Below are 15,496 nucleotides of genomic sequence, written 5' to 3' on the forward strand. Positions count from 1 at the left end.
GTTAAGATCTACCTTTGGAAAATCGGTCCAAAACTGTTAGACGACTTCTTATATGAGGAATTGATCTACAAATGTATGTTTGGAGAGTCGTACTCACTGACAAAAGTCTGAAACGGATGGAGAGTAGTTACCGATTATAAAGCATACAGCAAAGCAGACGACATGGAAGACGAAAACGCAATATACAAGGAAAAGTCATCGTTTATAACCACTTTAAAAATAAAATAAAAGGAAAAACACACTGTTCTTAAGGGAATGAAATACTCAAAACTCATTTCACTCTAATGAAAATAATCTGAATTCATGTATTGCATTACAGCATAGTTGTGATTAGAAAATAACAACATCATTACCTTAAGTTCTTTTCACGTATCTTATTACGACTACATGTTGTGTAATTTTGAATGGAAGAAATTTGTTTTAAACTAAATAAAAAAATATTCACTTATAGGAGTAATTAAGCAGTCACAGAATGCAAGGAAGCAAACTTGGCCTGCACCAGCAGCTTATAGCAGATAAACCTCTTGAACTTGAGGCAATTATAGTAAAAATTGCTACCGGAAATAAATCACAAGGTAGGTATCTAACATTACTTAATTATTATGTTTTTACACTGCAGACATACACGACAGAACACCCATATCCAAATTGACGTTCATTAAAAAAAATCCCTGACCCTTGTAGCTTTGGTTTTTTTTCGATTTAAATAAAGTACTGCTACAATTTGACATATATCAGAATCAAAATCGTAGATTGTAGATATTCGGATGGATTGGTAAGATGCATTAAATTGTAAAATTAAAAGATTTAAAGTAATTCAAGCGTTAATACCAACAAATGATATGTCAATTTCAGAGGCTACTGTTGTTCATAAAACATTAAAATGATAATAATTGTTTACAATAACTCCGATGGAATTGCAGTTTCCCGTTATATGCAACACAAATTCCCTTACGAACAGGTATATTGTATGAGATTTCACATGAGAAAACATGTATCGCGAGGTGGTAATGCAGTACTAAAATGGCAAAAGAGAAATGCAAAAACATAACAAAAATAACTGTTCACTAAAACAATACGCATAAAAAAGCATTAAGTTATAAAAAATAATTAAAAACAAATAGATTAAAAAGCCAAAATAAAGCACGAAGATGTAATACAAAATCTTATTATGTAGAACTTGTACTTTATCCAATAAACGTTTTGGGTAAAAACTCCCGTATCTTGTTTATATCTTGTAGTGTTGGCACCTGATTTAGAAGACACAAAGAAAAGATGGTTAGTTGTTGGTATATGTCTCCAAAACGTTTTAACACCAGTATTGAGACAATATGTTTCAAAATCTATGAACCAGATATATAACTCACTTATACAAACCCCTAACAATATAGATACACAATGTTATTCAAACTACTTGAAAGCCTATCAAGGGAATGTCTACCTCAACTACGAATCTGTAAACAACAACAAAACAGTTCGTTCTGGAAAGTATAAAGATTATAGGAACTACATCTATAAAATACAGAATCATGTGGACTTCTCGAAGTTATTCTTGACTACGAATATGGCACAATACGTTGGTTTTGACGAAAGCTGTGACTCCTCGGCACTTCTTACCATAATCTTGTGCAGTGATAGATCTTGTATTGGTCAGCTAGCAGATCAAGTAAGTTCCGTTTTAACAGTTGAAGACTTATTCCTTTGAAAACCACTATATATGCAAAGAATTGAAAATCGACTGAAATGCAAATAATAAATAACAGGTGTGGTATAATTGCTAATGAGACAACTGTTCACAAGAGACCAAAACTAAACAGAAACTGACTATAGGTCACCATACGGACCTCAACAATGAGCAAAGCCCTTACCGCATGGTCAAATTTAAAAGGCCCCGAAATGACAATATCAAACCATTCAATTACGAAAACTAACGCATTTTTTTTCCACAGGTGACATGCAAATAATGAAAGAAAGAGAGACATCATAATGTTGCGTCCATCTTTTTTATTTGTAATGAAGCGTTTGATATGAGTTCACATAGAGACGTGATCAGAAGAACGATTCATATGGAATACAATACAAACGATTCGAATTTTTCTTAAATGAAATACAGCAATCATTTGTTACACAATTTTTTTTATAAAGCAGTACTGCAATTTGGGATTTGTGTGATTAAGGTTGTTATGTTAAGCCCCCTATAAACATAATAAATACCAAAGCCATTTGTGAAGAAAGAATTACAGTCCTTAACCAGTTTGTTTGCCAATGACAATTCATGTGGGCATTCTAATCGTTGAGTTTAAACCGTTATTTCTGCAAAATTCGTGTATATATTTAAATCAAACAATTCATGATGTCTTTAAATCTTGAAATAAAACCGGGATTACGTGACCGTTAAACTATAAAAACCTTTGAAATGTCCAATGTTTATGGCAACATGCGCGTCAGTGTCTCTGGTGGTAGTTGTCTCATGTCTCATTGGCATTTCTTCTGCATCTATTTCTATCTAACAGCGAGAAATTTACAGGCTTACCAATATTAAAAAACCCACAACTGTAATATATTAGGACTAGATCGAACGTATTAAATGGGCGATATCGGTCAGAAATGTCGAATTATTTCCAACGATTAAACAATATATTATACATAAGTATTGAGCTATGTTCACTGATACAGATAACATACGGACATATTTTACATACACATATATCTATTACTTTTCGATTTCGAATACTAGTATTAATATTCTTATATTTCTTGCAGCTAAGAACTGAGGTGAGGAACCCATGGGCACACTGTAATTTCAACGAATGGACGGCTATAAAATACTTGTCATCCATACAGCTGATGAAACAGTTTATCAAACATCTACACATGTCTTCTGAAGTACAAGTACTGGATGACTTAACTCACTGGGAAGTAAATGGTACAGTATACTTTATGTTCTCTGTTTTTTTCATTGTTTTGAACAAACATGTTTTGGTGATTAAAAAACTATTATAAAATCTTAAAATGATCAATTAAGTTTGGTTTACCCTATGATTAAACGGTTGTCTTCATAACAGTTCTACCTAATCTTGTGAACAGGTGTTTTCATATTTCCTCAAATGGTCGTTACAATAATATCCAAATATATCTAAGGCTGATCATATTTCTTATTTGATTTGCATTCAGCTTACGAAAACTGTAAGTCATCATCATCATCGGCGACTAAGTAGTAGAAGTAGTATATATGTAACTAAATGGTCAGTCTCTGTTTTTCCATTTTAGTCTGTCATCACTTTTTGGGAAATTACTAAACCTTTCAAACTAGCATTTACAGAAATTTGAATTCCTCGAGATCAACAATCAAAGATAAGAAACGGGATTGCTAAAATCACAGTTTTACAAACTAAAAATGAAATTAAAATTAAATTTTCCAAGACTCTGATCTATGAAAATTTAGAAAATAACCATATTACAGAAATAGTTTCTTGCTGAAATTGAAAGTAAATTGCTGAAATATATTGTTGGAAGACCGCCGACGACACTTCAGTCTTGAAATAAGGTCGAATTCTTTACCTACGATTGTCTCGTGGATATCTACAGTGACAAATTCGAGTTAAAATAAAATCTTATTTTTGTGTTACATTCTAATGTTTTGTTTCTGTCGTGTCGTCGTTTCCTCTTATATTTGATGCGTTTCACTCAGTTTTAGTTTGTAACATGTAACGTCAATGCCATAATCAATATGTTAATTTCAGGTATCAACTTCTTGCAAGGAACACGATTAGGGTTAGAAGTAGTAGACGAAGTTAATAAGCATATTCAAAGTTTGGCACATTATGTACTTCAACTCAAAGATGATTCCAGTTCTTACTCTGATCAGGTTCACGATTCGTTAGTACTGATATCTAATGATATGAGCAATGCCTGTCAAAGAATGGATCAAACCGATAGAGATGTATCACAAATAACAATCGAAGTCAGTTCACTAAGGCTTCAAACCGATCAGATCGAACAAACTGTTAAAGAAAACGTTCAAGATATCAAAGATATAAAAGATGATATAGAAGATATAAAGAGGTGTAACTCACATTTGAGATCAAAAGAAAAAGTATTCTTTTATCCACCAAATAGATTGAGCGTCTTTATTGGTAGGGAAGACAAATTGTCTGCATTGGAAAAGAAATTTTTGGAGAAAAAAGATAATCACCACATAGAGGTAATATGTGGTTTAGGTGGATGTGGTAAAACTTCTTTGTCAATTGAATTTGCATGGATGTTTCGGCAGTTTTATCCAGGTGGTATCTTTTGGGTCTCTGCAGAATCAAACAAATTACTAGTGAATACAATCACCACATTAGCGATAGACGTTAATACATATAGTGAAAGTAGTATGGAGACTTTTAAAAGAACTCTAGCGTGGTTAGCATGCTTAGAAAAAAGATGGTTGCTAGTTGTCGATAACGCAGATACAGATTTCATTTCCGGGAAGATAAATGAACTTCTGTTAGGAACCTGGAAACGAGACACTAGAGGTCATATCCTAATAACAACAAGACGTGAACCACTAACAGTAGAAGAAACTTTACATATTGGCCCAGATAATTGCAATTATCTTGAAACATTAAATGAAGAAGAAGGCGTTCAATTTATGATAAAACGCACAGAGAAGTTTGACGAAGGATCAAATGACAGCTTATCAACATTAGTAAATGAGATGGGCGGTCTTCCATTGGCTTTGGAACAGGCTGCTGCACTTATCAAAGGCGCAAATTATTCCTTTGAATGTTACCTCGAACTATTTAAAAAGCAACGAATAAAACTATTCGAAAAGAAATCAAATCCTCCGTTTAAAACAGATCTTAATAGGCTTGCCGTTACAACAACATGGCTATTAAATATTAACTACGTAAGGTCTCAGTCAGAGCACGAGGAACTAGGAACGTCTGCAGTTGTCGTTATGAAAGTAGCGTCTTTTCTTTTTGCGGACGATATGCCAATTGAAATTTTCAATAGCGGCGAACCGACAATATGTGACGAAGAGGCAGGTGAAATATTAACAGACCAATTTGCAATCAGACAAGTACTTGAAATTTTAACCAGGTTTTCTTTATTTCAAAGATACCGATCAGAAAGCTTATCAGTTCACAGATTAGTCCAAGAAGTGATCAGAAGTCACCTTCAGGAAGACGAAAAATACGGCGTTCTTCAGTGTGCAACACGGATGATTAATAAAGCACTCATATCAACAACTGCTCCACACACAGTTATCGAAAGTGAATCACTGGCTTGCAGAGGATTACTTAATGTATGGAACAAATTAGCGGCAAATGCAAATACATTAAAGATTCATCTCAATGTAAGCAAAGAAAACAAAGAAAACAAAGATATATATGTCAGCTTAGAATATGTTAGAATAATGCAAGCGTCTGCAATTTACAATAGTTTGTTCCAGAGACAAGATGAAGCTTTAAGGGACCAACAATTGATGCTCAATATAATAGCGTCCTTAGATTTGGACAAAGATACTTGTAGAGAGCTGACTAATATCAAAGTTCCACTGTTAGGAAGAGATCGAATACGCATCCAAAATAGCATTGCAACCGTTTTACAAATTGATGATAATGAAAACCAAATAGAAAGTGCTGCAAACATTCCACTTTCCACAGAAAGTTTGAGAGTATTTGGTAATCAAGCGTTTAAGGAAGAGCGATATGAAGATGCTCTACAATACTACACAGAAGCGTTACGGTCCTGTTCCAAAAATACTTATGACCAAAGGATACTGTCGAACAGAAGTTTAGTTTATCTGAAACTGCATAGATATACTTATGCTCTGAACGATGCAAACGCCTGTATTGAAATCGATCCTAGTTGTTGGAAAGCTCATGTATGGAAATCATACGCGATTGCAAAACTCACAGGTACAGACAAACTGCTACCTGAAATGGAAGGTTCAGGTAGATCAAGTGCTTGCATTGCATCCTTTTTAAAGAAAGAATGTCTGCTTGAATATAAAATGAAAGTAAATTATCCAATATTAGTGTATAAAATAATTGACGGTGAGAATATGAATAACAATTTACGTGATCGCATCATGTGTTTAGTTGAAAGTCCCTTTACAACATATATGCTAAAGAAAGGGCGCTACACATTCACACAACTGTTAAAAACATTGAAGAGTTGTCAAGTTATAGGAGTTGAACCAGGAGTAGAAATCGATATAGGAACTGGGATTTACATTTCCAGACCTTTAGATGCTGATTTTAACATTAACTTTGAGCGAGAACGAGAAATAACTGTTCATTTTGAAAATATATCGTTCTTTTCTAAAAATAGTCAGGTCAGAGTAGAAAAGGGGGGAATTGCCTCTTTCTATAGATGTAGCTTTTCCAACCAATTTCCTATAGATGAAGCAAAATTCAAATGTGACGAAAACATCGACCTGTTTTATCCTATGTTTTTAGGAATCATAAATAACATCGACAAAAATTTTATTTCAAGCATCACCTCACTCAACGGTAGCAAGATTGTTTTAAACGCATGTGAAATAAGAAGTGATGGTGGTTGTGGTATAAGTGTACAAGGGGGAAATTCGCACCTTGCTATTAACAACTGCAATGTACACAAATCATTGATCGGAATTGCAGTTGCAAATGGAGGATCCATGGAAGCTTGTGACAATCAAATAAGCAATAACACATTGCATGGAATAGCAATTGGTCCAAATGGTAATGCTACTTTAAAACGTAATATCATTTCGCAAAATAAAGCTGAAGGTATTTGGGGTGGTGGAAATTTAAGATGCAAAGAAATAAATAGTACGCCAACTTCAGTCACTGCAGTTGACAACATTATACTTCAAAACGGTCTATCTGGCATTTGCCTAGAAGGTGGAACATTTGAATTAAAGAATAATTTAATTTCCGAAAATTGGGCATGGGGGATTTTTTTACACAATAGATCTTCACTTTTTGCAGAAAACAATGAAATTTCAAATAACAAGTGTGGTGGCATAAGAGTCGGTATAAATTATTCCGCCTCCGTTTACATTGATGGAAATACAATAAAAGATCATAGCGGGCCAGATATTGTAGCTATTAATGAGTCAAGGTATATGGTAAAGGCTGAATATATAGATGAAGTTGAAGTATACTCAACCCAACCATTTATAACAGACAGAAACCTCTTATCAAAAAATAATAAACCAGTACAATCTCCTAGAGATGCAGTCAAATCGGTAAAAACATGTTGCTGGTGTCAGAAAATGTCATCAAAATTGAAAGCATGCGGTAAATGCCGCATTGCTCAATACTGTTCAAAAGACTGTCAAAAAAATCACTGGGTAAGACATAAGCATATGTGCTCTATCCTTTCTGACAATTATACGATAGAAATTCAAATAAAAGACACAAAACGAAATGAACCACGTATTTTCCATCCCTCGCTCATAGGAATTTGTGAAGGGCATAAGCCGGATGTCGAATCAACTAAGAAATTTATTGTAAAAGTTCAATCTGACCATTATTACGTACCATACGACCCAAGAAAGTCGCTAACACTCTATGATCAAAGTGTAACATTGAACTTAATATTTAGTCATCCTGAACTTTATCATTTGTGCAGTGAATGTGGAAAACTCAGTGGTGATAAAACTACGGCAAAAAAGATTTTTTGCTGGGCTTCATATAAACAAAAAGGTGAAATTCTTTGTATCCATACTGACGAATTCCCGGATTTTCAAATATGGTAGAAATTTGATCTCATTTGAGTTATTATCAGTGATTAGTATTCATATGTATAACCTATGATTCTGAGAGGACCCATTGTCGATTAACTGTCATCATCTGGAATGGCACCTCCGAATGAAAATAAAACTTGCCAATTTTTTTTTTATTCAAGTGTATATTGAAACTTAATTGCCATTATATAGCTTGTCCGCATCTAGTGTTTATGTAGTTGCTAGCTTAAACATCGTGTTTAACAAAGCATACCGGCACTGACAAGAATACATTTAAAGTAGATTTAAGGTACACTGCATCATGGAGAAAATAGACTAGTTCTAAGGATTTGACAAACATTAGAAGCAATTGCAAGTAATTAAAGGGAAAATTCGGGATTTTTTACTTATGGTTTAAATATGTTCATTATGACATAATATATATATTCACAAAGTTTATCGCTATATGTGCAGTAATAAAGGAGAAATTCAAAAATTAAAGGGAAATTCCGCGATTTTTTACTTATCATCTAATTATGTTCATCTTAACATAAAAAACACATTTGCAAAGTTTTAAATTTATATTCCTTCTAATAACGGAGAAAATCAAGTATTTGTAACTTTTTTGGTTGAATTCTCGAGTGGGTCGTGACGTATTAGCCCGATTTATTGAATTCTGTGAAAAAATAAAATCTGTTTAACTCTTATAGCTTATCGACAATATACGTAATTAAAAGCGCACAGCTGACGAATGGTCGTAGTTATTAACCACAATATAATAATGAACGAAAATGAATATGCATATACAGTTTTGTATTGATTGAATTAAACTCCTATACAATTATCTCTAGTAAATGTTTTTGAATAAATTTAATTAATTATTGTTGAGATTTTATTCATAAAATATTTATTGAACATTTTTACTGATATTGAACTGAAAATATTTCAGTTCTTTTTACCGTTATTGTTTTGATAATCATTTCAATGCAACTAATGTGTGAGCAGAGTGTGTATATTATTTTGTAAAGGTCACTGTATATTTCTCGGCTTGAGGTCAATTCGTTTACCTTGTAGCTATTTAGCCGCAGGTGTGAGTTCAAGCGTACACAGGTATAAATGTTGTTATTTGGAAAGGATAAACAGAAAGGATTAGAAAGAGTATGATGTCACGATGTTAATACACTAAGATTTAATACACGATGAGAATAAAGATTCAATAATTAAATTGTGTAAATTAATTGAAAATAAAATTCAGATTCGTAAATCCGAAAATGTATAAAAATAAAAGGAAACAATTTTTTATTACTTTCTTAGCGGCAATTGGCGTAAAGATTCAAATATGAAGTAAAAAATAGTAGTTTTAATCTTTAATAAAAACTAAATGCAATATTACCCAATTTGATATACCATTGTACATCTGTTTGATATCATTGTCTTTACCGGAATTTCTTAACTTGAATTCAAATTTGGCTGTGTTTAAATGCTAATAAAACTATTGCAATTTTAAAGTTTTTAATTGACAAAAAAATACAACATACATGATTTCTTTTTTAGTTTCTTTCTAAAATTTTATTCTTACATAATTAAATTCATTTGACAATCATTTACACGAACTTTTTGTGAAAAAATACCAATTATCTAAGCTAAATTGCGCTATAGTTCCGTAACTTTCTATCCAGTCGTATAAACAAATCGTTGGCAAGTTCGTACATTTTTTTAAATTAATGTTTCTGGTATGTTCCAATCCGTCCTTCACTTTTGACAATGAGTATATATTACATTTTTCCAAATTCACCCTTGGAAAAAATATTTAAATAGATTTTAATTTCATCAAATCTTATTTTTTGGGTATTATTTATATTTTTATGAATAATATTCTTTACACCAGAAATGTTATTTATAAAAATGCGTATGAGTTTGGTAATGACAAGTAAGACAGAGTTGTATATTATACATCTGATAGTTCAAAATGGAAAGTTAAATGTTAACAGCCGTGTACACTGATCAATACCTGCAGAAGTGAAACGATGCGTGAACTTGCAAGCCCGACAGGAAATCGCTTGAATACCTGGACGTGTCACCTCACACCCCTCACAATACCTTTGGAAGTAATACCTTTAGCCATGCTGGTGTTCAGAAGAGGGAAGATCAAAATTTATTTGAAAACAGTTTATTACTTTAAAGAATTATGAACAAATTATATTTTCGAAAACAATTTTCACGGAACACTTATTTATGATTTCAACTTTGACTTTTCACCTAATTCCAATATCAAGTTTAAAAACAACAGACCATGGTTAGTTAGTCGGATAAAACAACCGTACGATTGACAAGATATCGACACGCAATTACGACTACATCGGTTACTGTAGTTTTGTTTCTTTGTGGTTTATAGACATATCGTTTCATTAATCGGGAAAGAACACAAAATAGCGGAGAGGCAGAGAATTGATACTCTAAATTTAAAATCGATGGTGATCGCTTATCTAGCGGAATAAAACTTTAATATCTATGAATTTGAGCATTTTTATACAGAATGAACATAAAATCAATTTTTGATTTTTTTGCGAAGTTTCCCTTTAATGAAAAAATATTGACTACTTCCTGTAGGTCGTGACGTTTTCTCCTGTTTTTTGTATGCCGGGATTTAAAATACAATCATTAAAAGTCTTGGTTTTTAATCATATTTATTGTTATCGTAATCAGTACGATATTTTACGTTTGAAGTAAGATTCAAAACAAACCGGACATAGCTTTATAATATAGTTAATTGCTACCTTAGTTTGCTATTTATAAATATTAAAATGTGCATTGTTATCAAATGCAATATTAGTATTTAGTTCAAATATGATCTTAAATCAATCCTAATCCTATCTTATTCATTAAAATGACGTCATTTTCCATCTTTTGATGATCTGTTTAACAAATTCAAATGACGTCATCATTTTTTTGTCATTTTTTACAATTTCAAATATGACGTCACTTGGCGTTGAGTTTTAAACTGATTCGGATGTGTCTACATTTTGTGTTGCAAATGTCTGGTTATGTAATGTATTCCAGTTGTTTCCTGTAATTAGTTAATATTTCAGTTCTATCATGTACAGCTTTTGTTTAGTAATTTTATAAATTTACTGTATGCAAAAGTATAAATTATTCTAAATAATAAGGATTTTCTGGTAACTAACAGAAAACCTTGGCCGTTTTTGGCACAACTTTTTTGATCTTTTGGTCCTTGATGCTGTTCGACTTTGTGCTTGTTTCGGCTTTCAAACTTTTGTATCTGGGCATCACTAGTAGATCTTGTGTGGATAAAATGTACTTCTGGCGTATTAAAATTTTCAACTTGTTGCCTTTTGTTGGCTGTTGTTCGTGTGTTTCTTTGTCAATTGTATTCTCCAATTTATTTATATTGTAGTCCTGTGGTGTTGAGTTGTCATTTTAATGTTATATTTCACATGGCTATAAAAGGGGAGGTTTGGCATGCCACAAAACCAGGTTCAACCCGCCATTTTTTCCTTTAAAAATGTCCTGTACCAAGTCAGGAATATGGTCATTGTTATATTATAGTTCGTTTCTGTGTGTTTTACATTTTAACGTTGCGTCGTTTGTTTTCTCTTATTTTTGAGTGTAAATTCACATTGCGATAAGACGTGTCACGGTACTTGTCTATCCCAAATTCATGTATTTGGTTTTGATGTTATATTTGTTATTATCGTGGGATTTTGTCTGATGCTTGGTCCGTTTCTGTGTGTGTTACATTGTAGTGTTGTGTCGTTGTTCTCCTCTTTTGTTTAATGCGTTTCCCTCAGTTTTAGTTTGTTACCCCGATTTTATTTTTGGTCCATGGATTTATGAGTTTGAACAGCGGTATACTACTGTTGCCTTTATTTAAAGTATCGTAAGCGCGCCGATGACTAATGCTATATCTAATAACCATTCAATAATAAGAAAATAAAACGCACAGGATTGATACTCTAAATTAAAAAAAGATGGTGATCTCTTATCTAGCAGAATAAAACTTTAATATCTATGGAGTTGAGTATTTTTATATCAATTTTTTGATTTTTTTGCGAAGTTTCCCTTTAATCATTGCATTTACGAAAACTTATGTCCGAGTAGCACATGTGTTTATCTATGAAACAAATATAATATGCAGTATTCCTCCAGATAATGACGATTACTCCTTATCGCTGAAATACAGTGTTTACCACTTGTCATTCTAAATATATCAAAACACTAAACCAATAATAACAAAGTAAGAAGAACATCATTTGATGATATTAATGTGAATTGAGTACAGTAAAGTACTTGAGCTGGCTTTCAAGTACCTTGGTAATTCTTTGATACGGAATAAGTTTTTGTTATTATTCATGTTTGGCTTTTTAACTTTGTAGTTAACTTTCTTACCATTACACAAAGTAATATAAATAAATGCCCATATGTAGCGAATTTAAACTTAGATAAAGTGATTTAAAATGATTAATAAATAAATGCATTGCTTGAAGCACATTATTTTGCTATAATTCTTATATTATAGGGTTATTGCATGAATATTGGGGAATATTGTCCCGAGTAGAATTTTATATTGCACGAGTTTGCGAGTGCAATATATGTTCTACGAGGGACAATATTCCCCAATATTCATGCAATAACCCTTTTATTGTATAGCAATATAATATTTGGAAGTAAAAACTGGTTTATACTAAGATTTTGACGTTGATGACGTCATGAATTTGAAGATTTATTGCACTAGTGCAATATTGGAATTTATTGCACTCTAACTTTTGGTTACTTTCTGTGGGAAATATTATATTGCTATACAATAAATAAATAAATTGCATTAATAAAAATCACACCTTTGTATCATTTTGCCATTTTTTATTGTCATTTGTATGAAAATTTAATGAACGGTCCATGTTGTGTCTTAAGAAGTGTAATTGAAGATCCAAAAATTATTTGCTTGAATATGTATATACACTGGTACGCGAAGAGCTGAAATGTCGGAAGAACATAAAGAATTAAAATATTTAAGCACTTCGTGTTGGTGATGCTTTTCTGAAGATTTAAAAACTCTTATAAAGTAAAATAAACAAACATTTTTTGGCAGAAATTGATAAAAAAAGTATATTTCATGAATTTATTTCAATTTTGCATTTTTAAAATTCATTTTATTTTATTTTCGACCACCCCTTCTCTCTATTTGATATTTTTGCTTTTATGATTGTGATTTTTCTGGTTTGTTTTTCTTTTATGAAATAAACTTTCTCAACAGTTTAATTATTCATTCCATACAACCGTTTATGTTTGCTTACACATTTTGAATATTGCATTGCATATATACATGAGTATTATAATATTGTTTATTTATTGAAGAAGACCTTTGTGACAATTGGGACATCTTGAGCTTGATTTTTAGTGTGTTGTGCAATAAAAGAATGAACGAGAATTACGATATTTGTTTATTACTGAAGGGGACCTTTGTGTAAGTTGAAACTACTTGTGTTTAATTCTTTTGTGTATTTCGCATGCTTAAACTAGATCTTTACTGGTAATTTTTATCTTGATATCTTGAATATTAAAGTAGCATAATGACTCAGATGATGATAACAATTTTTAACCATATGTATGTTCATTTTTAAAATTCATTTTATTTTATTTTCGACCACTCCTCCTCTCTATTTGATATTTTTTCTTTTCTGATAGTCATTTTTCTGGTTTGTTTTTCTTTCACGAAAAAATCTTTCTCAACAGTATAATTATCCATTTCATACAACTGATTATGTTTGCTTACACATTTTGAATATTGCATTGTTTGTTATATTGAAAACATCTATGTATCGAACTACAGATAAAGGATAAAATAGGTACAATTAGGTCTGTCTTATATCTTGACGTACATCTAGAAACTGACAATGAGGATGGGTTTAAAGCATAAAACATTACGAAAAAAGAGATGATTTGACGAATTTTTACGAATTTGACCTACATAATTAGACGTATTACCGGGTGTATCCTAATATGAGCTACACGACGGGTGCCACATGTGGAGCAGGATCTGCGAAACCTCCGGAGCACATGAGATCACCCATACTTTTTGTAAGATGTTCTTGTTGTATAGTCTTCATTTTTCTATGTTGTGTTTTGTGTACAATTGTTTGACGTCTGTTTTCTTTTCTTTTATTTAGCCATGGCGTTGTCAGTTTATTTTTGATTTATGTCTTTGAATGTTCCTCTGGTATCTTTCTCTGCTCTCTAAGCCAGTTTCCCTAGTTTGTCAATATCGATATTTGCCTTATATTATCAAAATAATATAAAGGCTATAGTATCAGATAGATAAATATTCTACCACTGCATCGAGTATGATACGAGTTCGTCGCGCGTATTCAAAATTTAAGATTTTACTGTCAAGAGCTAGAGTGGATAATCATTGTGTTCCATGAGATTTGGTGGGGTATCTGTTTTTCTCAAGATTTTAGACGCTATATGTCTAACTTAAGTTTTCTTTTCGAACGATCTACAGAAGAATATGTTCTTTCTATGCGTCGTCTTTAGACATAATCGTCTTTTTCATGACGTCAATGAGAATCAGATGAAACCAAAAACATTTTACGTAACAATCATTTATTTTTTATCTATAAGAAATCAAGATCAATTAAACCACACGATACTTATCAAAAATAATAAACAGGTTAGAAAAATATCAGATAAAAACTATAAAAGGGATATTTAATGCTCTTCAACTTCGTACCTTATAGTTTATTTGGCCTTTTTAACTTTTTTTTAGATTCAAGCGTCACTGATGAGTCTTTTGTAGACAAAATACAAAATTTAATCCTGATATCTATGATGATATTAATATACATGGTACCTTGAAATAGCATTTAGCAAATGCCAGATCCTTCCACTGTGACTTTAGTCTTATCACCATTTTATTTGTGCTTAGTACAAGTCTAAAGTGTTAGGCCTATCTAACTGAAATCGATAATTTGAATTTAGATATTGTTGTTAAAAACAACAATCCAATGTCTAATGTAAGTGGAGGGGTAAGGGTTTTCGGAAATGTATAACTCCAGCTCATAATTTTAGTGCCTGCCCAAAAGCAAAAATCTTGTAAGCCAGAGATTGTTGTTGGTCATTTCCGCCAAATTATGTTATTAGCAATAATTCTATTAGTTTTCCGTTCTTTAATTAATTGATATTTCCCCATCCCAGTACGTACTATGTATTTATCAATTTGATTATATTTATGTACAACGCCACATATGGAATTGACTTTTTTCTTCATTCTTTGGACATAAAATTTGGAATCATTCACAAAAGATTATATTTATTCTGACCTCATAAAGTTAGGTGTAAATATCTGTCTGAAAGGCTTTATTTGACCACGAATTAATTTTTCTAAATTGTTTAATTTAATATTGTTAAGTTTTTGCAATAATTGTTTTACTCAAACTAATATCAAAAGTTTTAATCATAAAATGATATATCGGGAAAAAGGATGTGCACTATTGTTTTAATATGTTACCAAAACCTATATGTTCTGATAATGTTACATACAGCAGTGTTCATAGAGTGCAACACCATTTGAGTATATCTAATTATTTATTCAAGCAATCACATGAATGGGTTTTCACAAGCAAAGGCATTTTTTTTCTTATGTAATTCAAGGTCTGAACTTTCAGAATAAGTTATTTAACTATACACGTATATTGAAATTGTGAAAATTGCCTTCAATGGCTAAATCATATTTTGTTCTCCTAATATCTACTGCTTATTTTTTTCACTGTATTG

The 15,496-nt window shown here is 31.8% G+C and overlaps 1 protein-coding gene across 1 annotated transcript; it reads left to right on the forward strand.

Moving 5' to 3' along the window:
* The first annotated feature begins 472 nt into the window (after window positions 1-472).
* On the forward strand, window positions 473-7,874 carry LOC139526523 (uncharacterized). Its single transcript, XM_071321679.1, has 4 exons — window positions 473-575; window positions 1,242-1,666; window positions 2,764-2,926; window positions 3,744-7,874. The coding sequence occupies exons 1-4, from the start codon at window positions 473-475 to the stop codon at window positions 7,736-7,738; spliced, it is 4,686 nt and encodes a 1,561-aa protein (XP_071177780.1). The 3' UTR covers window positions 7,739-7,874.
* Window positions 7,875-15,496: the final 7,622 nt, after the last annotated feature.

The sequence above is a fragment of the Mytilus edulis genome, chromosome 6 (assembly GCF_963676685.1).
Source record: "Mytilus edulis chromosome 6, xbMytEdul2.2, whole genome shotgun sequence".
NCBI classification, from domain to species: domain Eukaryota; kingdom Metazoa; phylum Mollusca; class Bivalvia; order Mytilida; family Mytilidae; genus Mytilus; species Mytilus edulis.